At 36.4% G+C, this 13,996-nt stretch overlaps 1 protein-coding gene across 1 annotated transcript; it reads left to right on the top strand.

Annotated features, from left to right (window-relative positions):
- Positions 1 to 2,850: 2,850 nt before the first annotated feature.
- On the top strand, positions 2,851 to 5,699 carry LOC135087086 (uncharacterized). Its single transcript, XM_063981927.1, has 3 exons — positions 2,851 to 3,000; positions 4,918 to 5,032; positions 5,388 to 5,699. Exons 1-3 carry the CDS (start codon positions 2,906 to 2,908, stop codon positions 5,661 to 5,663), a joined length of 486 nt encoding a protein of 161 aa, XP_063837997.1. The 5' UTR covers positions 2,851 to 2,905; the 3' UTR covers positions 5,664 to 5,699.
- The last annotated feature ends 8,297 nt before the right edge of the window (positions 5,700 to 13,996 follow it).

Genomic DNA, 13,996 nt, shown 5'->3' with positions numbered 1-13,996 from the left:
ACAATTTCATGCACAATTGACATGTATCTTTTGTCAGCAAATTGAAAGGCATGCCGGAAGTCCCGAATCAATAATCTTGGTGCCAGAGAGAGACAGGAGAGGATTTAAGAGGGGCGGAGGCTCCGCCCTACTGCGTCCCCTCCAATTTACCTTGAAGCGAATCAACCCCTAGCTACTAACCATAATTGGTCTCACAATTCAATTTAGGGGACAAGGTTTTCTTACCCACACCACACCTATAATATTATGCTTTGTTAATAAAGGATTTAATGTTCGGTTAAAGGCATGTCCCTAGATGATTTATAATTAGGAGTAAGGTAGGTAGCTATACCTAATTTGGAAATTCGCAGAATTGTACTTGGCTGAAGTTAGATTTGATTCTGGGTTTATACAGGGTGGAAACGATAAGTGATCTCACTCGATTATTTCTAAACTATACAAGATAGATACAAAAAACCAATTACTGATCCTGAAAGTGCTTCATGAGCTTTACCAAACGGTACCAATAATAGGTTACAGAATAAACTGGATCTATCCGAAAACACGAGATATCGTAAAACTGATTATTGATTCTAAAAGTGCTTCACGAGCTCTATCCAACGGTATCAACATTAAGTAACAGTTAAAAATTGAATATTTCCATCTTCCATACATTATTTTAATAGGTACTATCATAGTCATGGCACTCATCTCTTGTTAATATTATAGCAAGCAAAGCCTAAAAGTAGTGTTTTCCATAAATAATTCTAATTATGAATGCAATTTACGAGTTGATTTTGAGTTTATTATTTAATTTAAAAAAAAATACACTTCTAATATTGTGTGGTTGGCATACCTACATTTAGTATGGAAGCTGGAAACATTGAATTTACAGATAGTTCTAGTTTATTCTGTAATCTGTTATTGGTACCGTTTGAAAGAGCTCATGAAGCACTTTCAGGATCAGTAACCAGTTTTTCGATATCTTCTATAGTTTAGAAATAATCGAGTGAGATCACTTATCGTTTCCACCCTGTATGAGCACGTGAATAAAGATAAATTTAATAAGCGGTAATATTTAAAAAAAAGCTACCTGACTACCATTAGACTTGCTCTCACTCAAGTATCTAGATGACACGAAGGTGAATAATATTTGCCATGTGAATCCATGGCATAATAATTAACAGGGTGATAAACGCCTCTTTACTACGAGTATAATACTATTACGTAGTTTGGGTTTTCGTAGGTTATACATTTAATGTTGGACAAAGTGATAATTAAGTGGTATTTTTTAATTTCACACCTTGATAACCAATCATAACATTATTAGAAAGCAATCCAGATGTTACGACCTGTAATATTTATCGTAGTTTCTTTATGTGAGTGCTGATTGTTATTTATTTGAAAAATCTCGAATATCATCGGGCATAATAACGAATTCTGTGACAAGACATATTTTTACGATTTGAAAATCGGATATAAGTAATTTCCGTCATTCGATGGATAAAAGATTAAATACAGTATAATTAAGTATAAATTACACAGAAAAAACGTTTTTATTTTTTCAATAGAACAGAAATAATCAAATGTTTCCCGAAAATCAAACCAGCTTTTTCTTAAAAACCGGCCAAGTGCGAGTCGGACTCGCGCACCGAGGGTTCCGTACCATTGATTTATGAAATTTAAATTATTATTTTTTATTTGTTATTAGTATGAAAGATTACGCGTTAATACCTAAGCGGTTTACGATTTACGAGGTATTAAAAAAAAACTAGTTACTAGATCTCGTTCAAAACAATTTTCGTTGGTAGTTTTTATAGTAATGTACATCATATGTTTTTTTTAGATTTTTCTTTTTCTTATTTTAGAAGTTAGAGGGGGGGGGGGGGCACTTTTTTCCACTTTGGAAGCGCCTGTCACGCAAACTATTCGGTTTAGAAAAAAATTATTTTAGAAACCTCGATATCATTTTCAACCGACTTCAAAAAAGGAGGAGGTTCTCAATTCGACCCGTATGTTTTTTTTTTTTTTTTCTATGTTTGTTACGCGATAACTCCGCCAATTATGAACCGATTTGACCAAATCTTTTTTCGGCGTATAGGTAATACCTCAAGGGTGGTCCCATTTAAATTTAATAATAGAAAAAACAACCCCCAAGGGTGGAAAATTGGGGATGAACTTTTTTATACGCAATATCTCCGCCGATTATAAATCAATTTGACTGATTATTTTTTTGTTGAATAGGTATATTATCAAAAGGGTGGTTTCATGCGAATTTGAAGAAAATATTTCACCCCCAAGGGTGGAAAATTGGGGATGAACTTTTTTATACGCAATATTTTTAATTTTTAGTTTTTTTTTGTGTTCACGCATTTGAAGTCGGTTTTATTTTTTTTAAAAGTTAATTGAAGACCTATCCATAGATACCCCACACGTATGTTTGACGAAAAACAAATTTTGAGTTTTCTTTCTAAGTATGGGGAGCCCCCAATATTTTTTTTTTTTTTTGCATCAAAATCTTAATGCGGTTCACAGAATACATCTACTTACCAAGTTTCAACAGTATAGCTCTTATAGTTTCGGAAAAAATGGCTGTGACATACGGACGGATAGACGGACGGACGGACGGACGGACAGACAGACAGACATGACGAATCTATAAGGGTTCCGTTTTTTGCCATTTGGCTACGGAACCCTAAAAAGTAGGTTTACTTTTTGTCAGCATAAGTAAGTATTTGTAATTACGTTTTGATGTATGTAGGTATTAGCGCCAAGCGTAATCGATGATCTCATTAACCCACTTTAATAAGTAATAAAATTAACCCACTTTATCTATAAGTTTTCAGTTTCACCAGATAAGTAAATCATTTTTTCAGACGGTTTGAACAATACTGTTGGTTATTATACCAATAAAACCTCTACTAGGATGAGATACAAAATCACCCAGATGAATTGCGAAATAGCGGACGATGCTCGAGCCAAAGTAGGAGCATCAATGGATATAAGTTATGAGCATACAACGTTAGTACTTACCTAATAATTTCTCGTGCGTCTTCTTTCTTTCTTTTTCCAAGCAAGAGCTAAATATCAGTGTCCTGCTCCTTTCTAGAGCAGTGTCTACACTGAGCCAGGATTTTCTTTTTTATTGCTTGTACTGTACAGTAACTTTTTTTCTGCTACTCCTGTGCTTGTTCTTCTTCTTCTTCTTTTATTTTGGCGACGGCTTGGTTTTGAGAACCATGATTTCGCCAATGTCACGTAAACAGCTTTGACAAAGTTACAGGGTTTTAAGAAAAAAAAAAAGAAAATATTTAAGTTTTTAACAATAAGCGAAATTATTTGTGTGAGTACCTAAAACAAAACAAAAACTAAGCTCTTACTTTTTGCTTATTGTTTGTCAATGTGTTTTGCAAATTAAAATTTATCTATTTATCTAAAAAATATTATTGAAAAAAAAAACAGAAAAACCAACTGCGTAAAAATGAACTAAAAGATAAATAAAAATAAGTCAACTAAGGCTGAGTTGCACCATCTTATTTTAACTTTGACAAACGTCAAAAATCTGTCAAACTCCATACAAAAACACCGGTTATCTTTATAGTTACGGTCAAAGTTAGGTGGTGCAACTCAACCTTAGTGTTCACAAATGCAGTTGGAGGCATCAATGACTAATTTTTTTGTTGGTGATATGTACTGAGGGAGGAGGGATTGTCTATGATATCGGCGGAAAAAATAAAACTCCTTTTGTATTAATGTAGATAAGTACATGATCTACTGAACCAACAGATTCGCAACACTGTGAATCGATTGAAGTTGATATTCGTTAAACTTTTACCCTCTTATTAATAAAAAGTTACACCTAGGATGACATTTGGATTAAAATAACATTTCCATACTAACAATTAAGCCAGAGTTCAACTGTAACTGGTGTAACTTTTATTATTAACACGTTGAGTGCGAAACCAGGTCTATAGACCTTGTGTACGTCTCGCTTACCGTGCGGCTAAGAAAATTATAGTCTTCCTTGTCGTGCGAAAGGCATAACTTCAATTGGGTCCGGTGTAGGAAAGTGATGAATATATATCTATGATGTATTCTTATAATAGAATCCAATGATGTACCTATCTTAATACCAGGTTTTTAGACCTGGTACCGCACGGAAGTAATAAAATGTCTTCACAATGCGAAACCAGGTCGAAGCACCTTGTACCCTGCGCACCTGGTACCGCACCCCACGCTAGCTTCGTGCAGCCAGTGTTGCCTCGCATTCGTAAGAAACGCACATGTCGACATGGCGTCAAGAGAAACAAACAAAATCAAAACTGCAAATTGATTATAATTTAATTTGCTACACGATTTATTGCTAATTTAAATAATGTTTTTCGTGACAAACATTTGAAGTTGTAACTAATATGTTTTCTTTAAATATAACTTATTTAAGTATTTATGCACGTATGTCTTATTTGTAAAATATTTAGACTAAATTATTAAAACATCTTTGTTTGTTACTTTTTTAAATTTTTACTAAAACTTAATTTAAACTATCGATATTTGTATTTCACATCCCTAGAATACCCACCAGACTTCCCTACTTCAGTGCGGTACAGGGTGCATAAGCCTTGTATTTTGAATATAGCTATAATTTTTATACTAAACAAGTTATTCACGAACGCCTTCAGGTGTATGTCAATAAATGCATTATTATTAATATTCGAAGAAAAAAAACACAATATCTATTAACATGAAGCCAAAAATAAAATTAATATATCTTAAATATTACAAGGTCTTTAAGCCTTGTGCCGCCACAATGTAAGTTTTAATACCAGGTTTACTGACCTTGTACCGAAGGAATGGAAAGTATTAGAAAGTTACTGCCGCAGCAAAGGTGTTAAGGGGGTTATTGCTACCAAACTGTATGGGTCTCTACCTACATTGCAGCTCTCCAGAGTTCCACGTGGGCAAGCTAACGTGCACAATACGCAAGAAATATGCAAGGATGATCTTTTTATACATGAGATCGTTAAACATGTTCGACGAATTTACCGAAGGAAATGTAAGTAGACATCCTATAACATAATAACAACAAAATCTTTAAGAAGAATTTAAATGGGTGCTCACCTTTAGCCTAGGCGCAGACCATCGATTTTTCGTCGGCCGATAGTTTAGTCGGGCAGTTGATCAGTACGGGCATGTATGGTAGTGCGCACATTACGCGGATTCAATTTGGCCGATTCTTCATACAAATTAAAATCGGGCCCAACTATCGGCCAACTAAAAATCGGTGGTCTGCGCCTAGTCTTATGTGCATAATTTTTGTGACTTTATGAAAGCGAAGTAAAGTTTTGTTATGCCAAGGTTTTATTTAGCGATAAGTGTTGCTAGTCGATTACCAATCTCATTTATTCTAGCACATCGTCCATATGCTAGAAGTGCAAGACTTACGATGGGCTATTGATCACCTGGTAGAAATGGTAGAGATGGAGGCTGAGGAGAAATTTAAAAGGGAAGATGCAATTAAAGCTGCAAAGGAGAGGATAAAGCAACAACAGGAACAAAACAAAAATGTCAGATGGCAGCTACAGCAGGACACCAATATATTCAAAAATTCAATTCGGAATGGTGACAAAAAGGAGGACGAAACTAATAAATACATGAACGGTTTCGATTCCGATTTTAACAGATAAGTTGATTTGGTGATAAATATAAAAAAAAAAACATAACTTGGCTATTATCAAATTATTTCAGAAAAAAATGTAAGTAGGTATGGCGTCTGACTTTCAATTTTAGTAGGACAGTTTGAAGCTCAATACCGATGACTGCATCTATTGCCGCAACGTAAACGCACACACCCCTAATTTATTTGTTTGTTCAGCATCGTCCAAGCACTCCGGAGCTGGAGGAAACAAAAGCACTCAACAGCTTTATGCCATTTTGGCCTGCGCGCAGGCAGCTCACTAAATGCGGAACGCGAGGATTCATCGGTTTACTTTTGGTTAAGAATTTGTTATTGTAAGCCATATGGGCGCACGCAGGGCGGCAAGGTTTTTTCTCTTACTACGAATTTGAATGCGTCGTTAAACAATAGGACATGTGCTTAGGCCACCGTACATCTGTGATGGACGATAAACCCAACGAAAGAGTTGCAGTCCGGATACATTTAATGTAGGTTAGCAGATGGCCTAGGCCCTTCAATAGTTAGTGATTTCAGTAATACATTTTTTGGAGAATGTCTTCTAAAACAATTCCATTTTAAAGAATCTTCAATATAAATGGTAAGTACCTACTTTATAAAATGTAGATAGCGAACTACATAGTTTTGTTTCAAATTAAAATTCAAATAGAAACTTCAGTATTTAAAAGTCCAAAAAGTAAGCAAATACCCCTGGACTAAACAGAACAAATGAAACCATTCAAGCTTAAGATGGAAATTCGATAGATTTTCAGTGTTATTAATTTCGAGCTGTTTATGGATGGAGTTAAATAATCTGCTTGAAATGAGTAGAGTATAATCCTTCCACAGCTTCCAATACTGAAGTTGGACGATCTCTGGAACGATATTTAATATTCAGGGAAAATCGGAGACTAAGCCCTGGGGTCATCAGAGGCAAACTTTGCCTTCATTTGATATCGTACTTTACTGAATTTAAGTATTAAGTTAGCCGATATTATCAACCCTCTTGGTATTAATTTTAATTGTACGTAGGATAGCTTCTGTTCGAGATCTTCAGGTATATATGTAGATGTACAATCTATGTTCCTTCTACCAATATTTTTCTGCCCATAAAATAATCACTATTACTGTTACTGTGCACTCTACATTTCCTATACATAGGAGTAGGCGCTAGTATAGGCATATGCACTACGAGTATAGGCTGTAGTATAAGTAGGTACCTTAGTAGTTGAATTGATTACATAAGTGTTGCGCAATTTGTTTACGTGATGTATAATAAGTTCACGGTAAGAAAAATATATTCGATGCACACAAACACACAATTCGATACTTATTTATAAGCTATTATTCAAATTAGCCTGTAGCCAGGATTATGTTAGGGCCTTGTTGTGTTTGTAAACTGTGGTGAAAGGGGCAAGTTGGGGAAACTTTAACAGTGAATGCAAATGTGTTGGATACTAGTGGAATTTCTTTAGTGCGCGATGAATATAGATTTTTGTAATGAGTGGAAAAATACATCGAGCTTAAGCAGTCATCTGAAATCTCTGTAAAAAAAAATTCCATAGTAAAATATAGTTATAACTAGTCTACCCCTCATAGTTATCGAGTATAATTAATCCTTTCATAGGTGTGTTAATGTTAGTCTGCCAAATCTTTTAGGCTACAAAGCGTGACATTACATAGGTACACCTAATTGCGTGACATTACATCCAATCTTTGGTTTGATCGGATGATATATTACAATACAATGATCGTTCAGAAGGAAGTACCTAAGACACGAACGCCATCAAAAATCAATTCAATTGTATTTATTGCTATTAATACGAGTACTTACTGTATTGAACATTTCAACACTGAAATATCGTGTCGTGTGGAAAATGGTCAGTAACATTTCAGGACCAAGTCCAAACATAAGTCCTAAAGCCAATCTTTAAAGTTAACTTCGACTTTAATTATGGCTTGAATAGGTTGAATTTATGCTCTAAAAATGCAAAGTACAGGGAGAATAAATACAGAAATCGATCTATTTTGTGCTCGGTGAATAACGAGTTTAATCAATTATGTCACATCGTCCTTAAAAAGTAGATGAAAATAATTAGGACTAAAAACTAAAAAACTGTATTTAACCTATATTCCTAACATATCCTAAGGGAGAAGCCACACGATGCGGTGCGGTCGGGGCGAGCGATGTCGCTGCGGCGTCCTGTATATAAAAATCAATGATATGCCAGACGGTGCGTTCCGGCGCCGCACCGCAGGCACACCGCACTTCGATTGAGCGAGACGGTGCCGTATTGCGGTGCCGCATACTTACCACATGTGTACAGTGACGCGGCAAAATGTTTGCGGTGCGGTGCGTTGCCACACCGCAATGTTTGGCTTCTCACTTTAGTGAGATTTATTCGGGGCTTTTCACAAACTTTTCACAGCACTAATTTATGACGCTATGATTTTTGCAGGACATAAAAATACAACGTCTGCTTAGCTCATTTTCTTGACAGTTATTCGAGTTCATATACAATACTCTTAGCCACTTTAGTAAATATTATGTACCTATATAGGTATACGTATGCCACATTCTGATGTATCCTCAAAGAATAATCAGCAGGTAACTAAAATTCAAAGGCGTGGGCAGTTTTCAAATGACAAAGGCACTCTTTGCTGTCTGAAACCCGACCTTGACATGAAGCGATGAAGGTTCAAAATTAATTTTCCAAATCAAGTAGACAACGAGGCACTCAACGAATGTCATGGATCAAACCGACAATAAATGTTGAGTATTTACTTTACATTTACTCTTTAATTGTAAGGCCACAATAACGGATGGAGAGTTCGCTCGAATTCCATTGATGACAATGCACGTTCGGCAGTAGGCTGTGTTATTTTACAAAACTACCTTAACGCGGGTGGGTGCGTAGGACAGCCGTAATATGCAACGTCATACATTATCATGCTGAATAACGCATCCCAACTTTAGAACCACTTGATATCTAAATGATGATTGGGAGGTTTCAATTAAGCAACTCATATTAATTTCGATGGGGTATCAAATTGGACTACTCGTATAGTCTTTTAGCCGAAGTGGCCTCAAGAAAACGGTAGACAGTGTCACAACCTTTCACCTAAATTACTTATGTAAGTTAGGTAGTACCAAGTAGGTAGGTACGTCACAGAAAATCAAGAAAAAAATAATAAAGTAGTATTTTGGTAGGTACAAAGAAAAGAAGTCTACGAAAGTTGTGATTTGCTTTTTTGTCAGATAAAGTTGCATACCTACCTATGTTTTCCACTCTAGTTCAAAAGTTCGTCACTTACGAAAATGTATGAAACGTCATCCATTTTTAGTTGGAACCTACTTATACAATTTGTTTCTCGCGTCTATTACAGCTGAATAAGGTGGCACATTGTTTAGCTATGTGCCGCGCTGTACATAGGTAGGCAGTAGGTAGCATACACAGGGTGTGAAGTATATGATGCTCAAGATACAGGGAGATGGGGAACCTCCGGCTCCGTTCGATAATGCGGAGCTGACGGCGCATGCGCCCCGGCCTGCGCGGCGACCTGAAACGATACCAACCTCTCCACTCTACAGAGATGCGACTTTGTCGTCCGACTTTTAGGATAATTTTATGGTGTAAGTAGAAGTCGACTTCCTACCTATATTTTTGAAAAGAAACAAAAAAGTTGCATCTACCTTGGGCTCAATAATTTTAGGTAGATGACACCGATAATAAGGTGCGAACGAATATGTGAATAATGCAAGAAAATATCACTAACACATTTTTTTTTAATTAGTTAATATTTTCATAAGAAGATTTAACTCTAGGATATTTTACAAAATTACGTAGGATGGTAATAATCGTATGATAAAAATATTAATTTCAGCAGGTAAGCGTGTACCTACAATATTAACTAGTGGTTTATGAAAAGTCGCAAGTTTATGTCTTCTATTCAGCTGAAACATTAATATTCAGCACTGAATTAATTTTGGGAAAAGAAGAAACTTTGTTTCCTTACTGCTAGCTCTTATATGTAGATATTTACATTATACAAGTTATAATGTTTCTTGAAAGTGAGTATTTTTTGTCAAAAGGTTGTCCAATGTCCATTTCACTTGCAATATTTGAAGTTATGAAAATAAACAACAAGAGCAAAGGATGGAAGAACTATCGAAGATAATGACGATTATCGTCAATATAGAGTCAGTAGCGTAGAGTCTTTAACTTTTTATTCTAAAGTTACTGTTATTGAATTTATCTGACTAAAGATAATAATATTTCAGAACAATTAATTGGGGAAATTTTCCAGAGATTTTACCTACAGAAACCGTTAAAATACTTTTAAGCTACTATTCATTAAACAAAACTTATGTTTATTGCCAATCTACGGCTAAAGGTTAATTACAGTTATTCGTAAACAGTTGTATGAGTATTAACAGACAATGGCATTTGAAAACAGTAGTTGAAAATGTTTCTTTGGTAACTAATCACTGTTCAATACTTTTGAATTACAACCATGTATTCGGGAACAGACCTAATAAGATTGACTCATCAACGACTGGCGAGCTGCCACTACTACCTAACAATCTTCCATTAAGCAAAACATGGCGAAAAAGCGCCATTCATACTCCCAGGGAGGTCTGACAACACAAACGTTGCCGTATCACACCGCCCTCATACAAAATCAATTCCCACAAAGGGATGATGATTCGTGCAGTATTGTAACTAACAGAAAAGTGAACCTTAACACCTTGGCTTAACAGCCAGCGGTGCTACATCACTGCGTGCGTACTTGAAAGTTTTTTCGTTGTTTTCATAAGACACACAATAGGAACTTTTATTGGCCGTTTTGTATCAGAAACTGTCACAAACGTTTATTCATCGGCCGTGCATCGGCTGTGTAAACATACCAAATTAAATTCTTAAATTGAGGGATTGGAATCGACACAAATTGATAAGCATTGTCCATTGACGTGTGATTTAGTGTAAATAGGTAATCTTCTCTTTCTGTTTTTCTTACGTACTATTTCGTAAAGGTAGGTGAAGAATAGTGATAGTGAAACTTAATAAGCAACCTTACCTATTGTTTCCCGTTTTATGCACTTCACGGATTGATTACAATACCTACAGAAACATAAGTTGAAAAAGTGTTTCTTTGCGTATTCCTTTCAGTTATTACATTACTATAGTAACATAGCTAAACACTTGAAAACTGAGCTAAAAATAATACTATTCTGTATTTTCTTTTTTAAATTTTCAGGAAAACTAAAACCAAAGTGCTTTTTTTTGCGAAGCATACCGAATGAGACACGCTCTCTTAAGTAATTAATTAAAACAACTCTACGTAGTCAGTCATGTTTTTTCACCACCTGTATCTTCCTCAAGTCATTCAGCTAACCTTGTTATACAATCAGAGGAAGTCGGTCCTGCCCGTTCCCATCGAAGTCATTCAGCAAATAATTCTTAATCCACATTGTCGCGCGGCGCAATAACATCGAGCTGTAAATTCGTACTCGTCACAATAGGAATTTAGAAGTGTGTTCCATTGTCGCAAATTGGTCGTCCCTCAGCCGTAAAATCGTCATAGACTATTGACAGCGGGCGTTAATAAAAACATGACAACATGTCAAAACTGACCAGATTTGGTAGGCGACAAGTGACGCGCATTGTTCGCTGCCTTTAGAAATCGGTGTGGCCCTCTTACACCTACGTGGTGCGATGACGAGGATAAAAGTCTGTTTGCGCACCGGATTGTCCGGGATAATCGTTCGGGACAAAAATTGAGCACGACCCCCTATTCAGGAGGAATACTCATCTGTCCGGACGTGGAGAAGACTAATAGGCCCGTAATTATCTAATTGATTGATAGGTGTAGAGTCACGTTTTCAATCAGCTCATCGGGAATGGATTAGTGGTCGTGTCATTTTGTGTACCACCGACACAATTTTTAGAGGCCAAGTATAAAAGACAACGTATTTGGATGCTCCATAACTTGTCATTTCAGTGGATTGTTTGGATTTTTTTCATGAATAGACAGGAATCCCTTTCACTTTCAAAATGTGATCCAGTACATTTTTAAAGTTATGCCCATGCCCTTATGATGCGTTGCATCATGCACTTGCACATCTATAAGGACTATTTTTTACAAATTTGAAGTTTATTAGGAACTGCTTAATTTAATTGGCATTTTTTATGGTAACTTAAACCTATTAACATAGTTTTAATCTTGTTAAGTATCTAGTATCAAAACTAACATCCATATAATACGACATTAATATTTGGGGGATTACTTCCAAATATTTTCAGTTTCAGCGATTTAAATACCGAAATGGTTCACAATTTTCAGGATTATCGTATTAACACGCATTCCGTTACACTGTTGGTTTAGCTTAGCGCGCCCAATCTGCGCGGGCGCAGGCTACCAGCGGCGCCGGCGCTCGCGCGGCTCAAGGTTGATTTATGCCGTCCTACGTCTGAATCAAGTTGGTATAAGTAAAGAGTTAAGTCAACATTATTTAATTCCTTTTTTTAATCGCAGTCAAAAATAGAATGATGCCTGTTGGGGGTGTGGGAGTTCACTCTATAACTACTAAAACTGACTTTATATGCGTTTGTGACTTGCGCCACACAGTGCTCGAGGCGAGCACATCTCGTCATACTCGCTTACATAAACCAAGCCGACGCCGTATAATTAACCAAGCATCACAATTCACGACACATTTAGTAAAGCAAACGGCTATGTACACCACTGCAGGTGCAGTCCGACGTCATTAGTTTGTTCCTACGCCTCAGCGCGAACCTCTACATGTGACATACAACAATACACAGCAATATCAATTATATTGACAGTTAATTACATTTGTAATTATGACAAAAGCATTGTTTCGATAGATTTTTAGGACCGTATTAAAATTAAACGTACGGATAAAGCTTCCAATGATAACTTCAGGTTTCCAAGCCCTTGACTTCTGTAATTTTGACTTCCTATCATAAAAGGCATACCTACTTACTCGTACTTACGGCTTAAAAATATTGTGGAAACAACTAGCATGAATCTCCTCTTCCAAGTGTCGTCATCTCTGATTTTATGTCCATTGGTCACCACAGAGTCTTCCAGTGACTTGGCCCACTTTTAGCTTGGTCCACGGGCCAAGTCGCAGGTTTGAATTTATAAATGGTTTTTCTTCCAGTGACTGGGCCCATCTCTAAGATTATAGAGTAGACTTTTGTTGATTTGGTGTTAATTTATTAATAATAAAAGTCTTCTGTAAGACTCAGATATTGCTGCCTTGTAAACAGTTTATTCTGATAAAAATCTGTGAAAGTACCTGCTCAGAAGCTTGTTAGCAGGAAGCGGGTGTTTCAGACGTAAAAGTTAACTTATTTTTATTTATTTACCCGCTCTACACTATGACTTCGCCCAGCCAGCCAGCACTCGCGTCACACGCGCTTGCCTAAAGCAAACAAAAGCCTAAGTATAACCGCCGGCTTAAACCCGCCACTTCTGCACTGACAAATTTTATTAAAGCTCATCTCAGCAATGAAAATTTATAATATAGGGTGTAACGGACTTGGCAAAAACTGAGTTATTCAGATTACTCGATATTTTAGCCTTTTCAGAGAAATGATTTGAAAGTCCGATGCTTTTTAATATGTTTTTCTTTTTATTTTTTATCAATGTAACGTAGTTCAACGTACTGGTTTCATTTCAATGCTTAATAGTTTTTAGTGTATGATTTCACTGATTACAGCAGACATATTGGTAAACTTAAAATGTGGTTGTGGTGTTGAAGTGGTTAAAACGTGTTGTCAAAATCAGTGTTTTCTGCCAAAAGTTGCTCTCGCTGACTCGCTGTTAAAGTGTTGGCTGCACACTCATTGTCTGGCTACACCCTGTATGTCGCCAGTAACATTATTCATATAGCCCACGTAGCTATCTCTCGAGCTGTCAGCGCGGTGATTATGTTGGCTACACACATTTATACTCGTAAACTATCTCACTACGGTACCTTAAGGTACGAGTATTAGTCCAGTCAATAAAGCATTATAGATGGAAAACTGTAGAACACAATTTCTGACTTCAGGACTTTATTTAGACTAGTTAGGAGGTGAACTTAGCAAAAGTCCCCGCCCTTAGCCCTTGAGCCGGCGGGGAGAGGGGGGTTTAAAGGTGCCACTTTTCGGTTTTTCGCTTAATCCTCTGAAACTATGCGTCCTAGTGACATGACTACTTTGAACCAAAAAAAGCAAATTCAATTTGCTACAGGTGAGATAGACAAGTTTTTCTATAAATTGTATAGTTTTCGCGGCATCTGCTCTAGAAGGTCTGTAATATTGGAAATTTAAT

The sequence above is a fragment of the Ostrinia nubilalis genome, chromosome Z (assembly GCF_963855985.1).
Source record: "Ostrinia nubilalis chromosome Z, ilOstNubi1.1, whole genome shotgun sequence".
Lineage (NCBI taxonomy): Eukaryota > Metazoa > Arthropoda > Insecta > Lepidoptera > Crambidae > Ostrinia > Ostrinia nubilalis.
The sequence above is the reverse complement of the archived record's forward strand: the minus strand, read 5'-3'. Positions and strand labels throughout refer to the sequence as shown.

What these genes read in the sequence shown, in the direction of transcription:
- LOC135087086 (XM_063981927.1), top strand. Translation starts at nt 2,906, where the DNA reads ATGAGATACAAAATCACCCAGATGAATTGCGAAATAGCGGACGATGCT. An exon ending in ATAAGTTATGAGCATACAAC is followed by an intron (nt 3,001 to 4,917) that starts GTTAGTACTTAC and finishes CCTACATTGCAG; the next exon opens with CTCTCCAGAGTTCCACGTGG. An exon ending in ACGAATTTACCGAAGGAAAT is followed by an intron (nt 5,033 to 5,387) that starts GTAAGTAGACAT and finishes CATTTATTCTAG; the next exon opens with CACATCGTCCATATGCTAGA.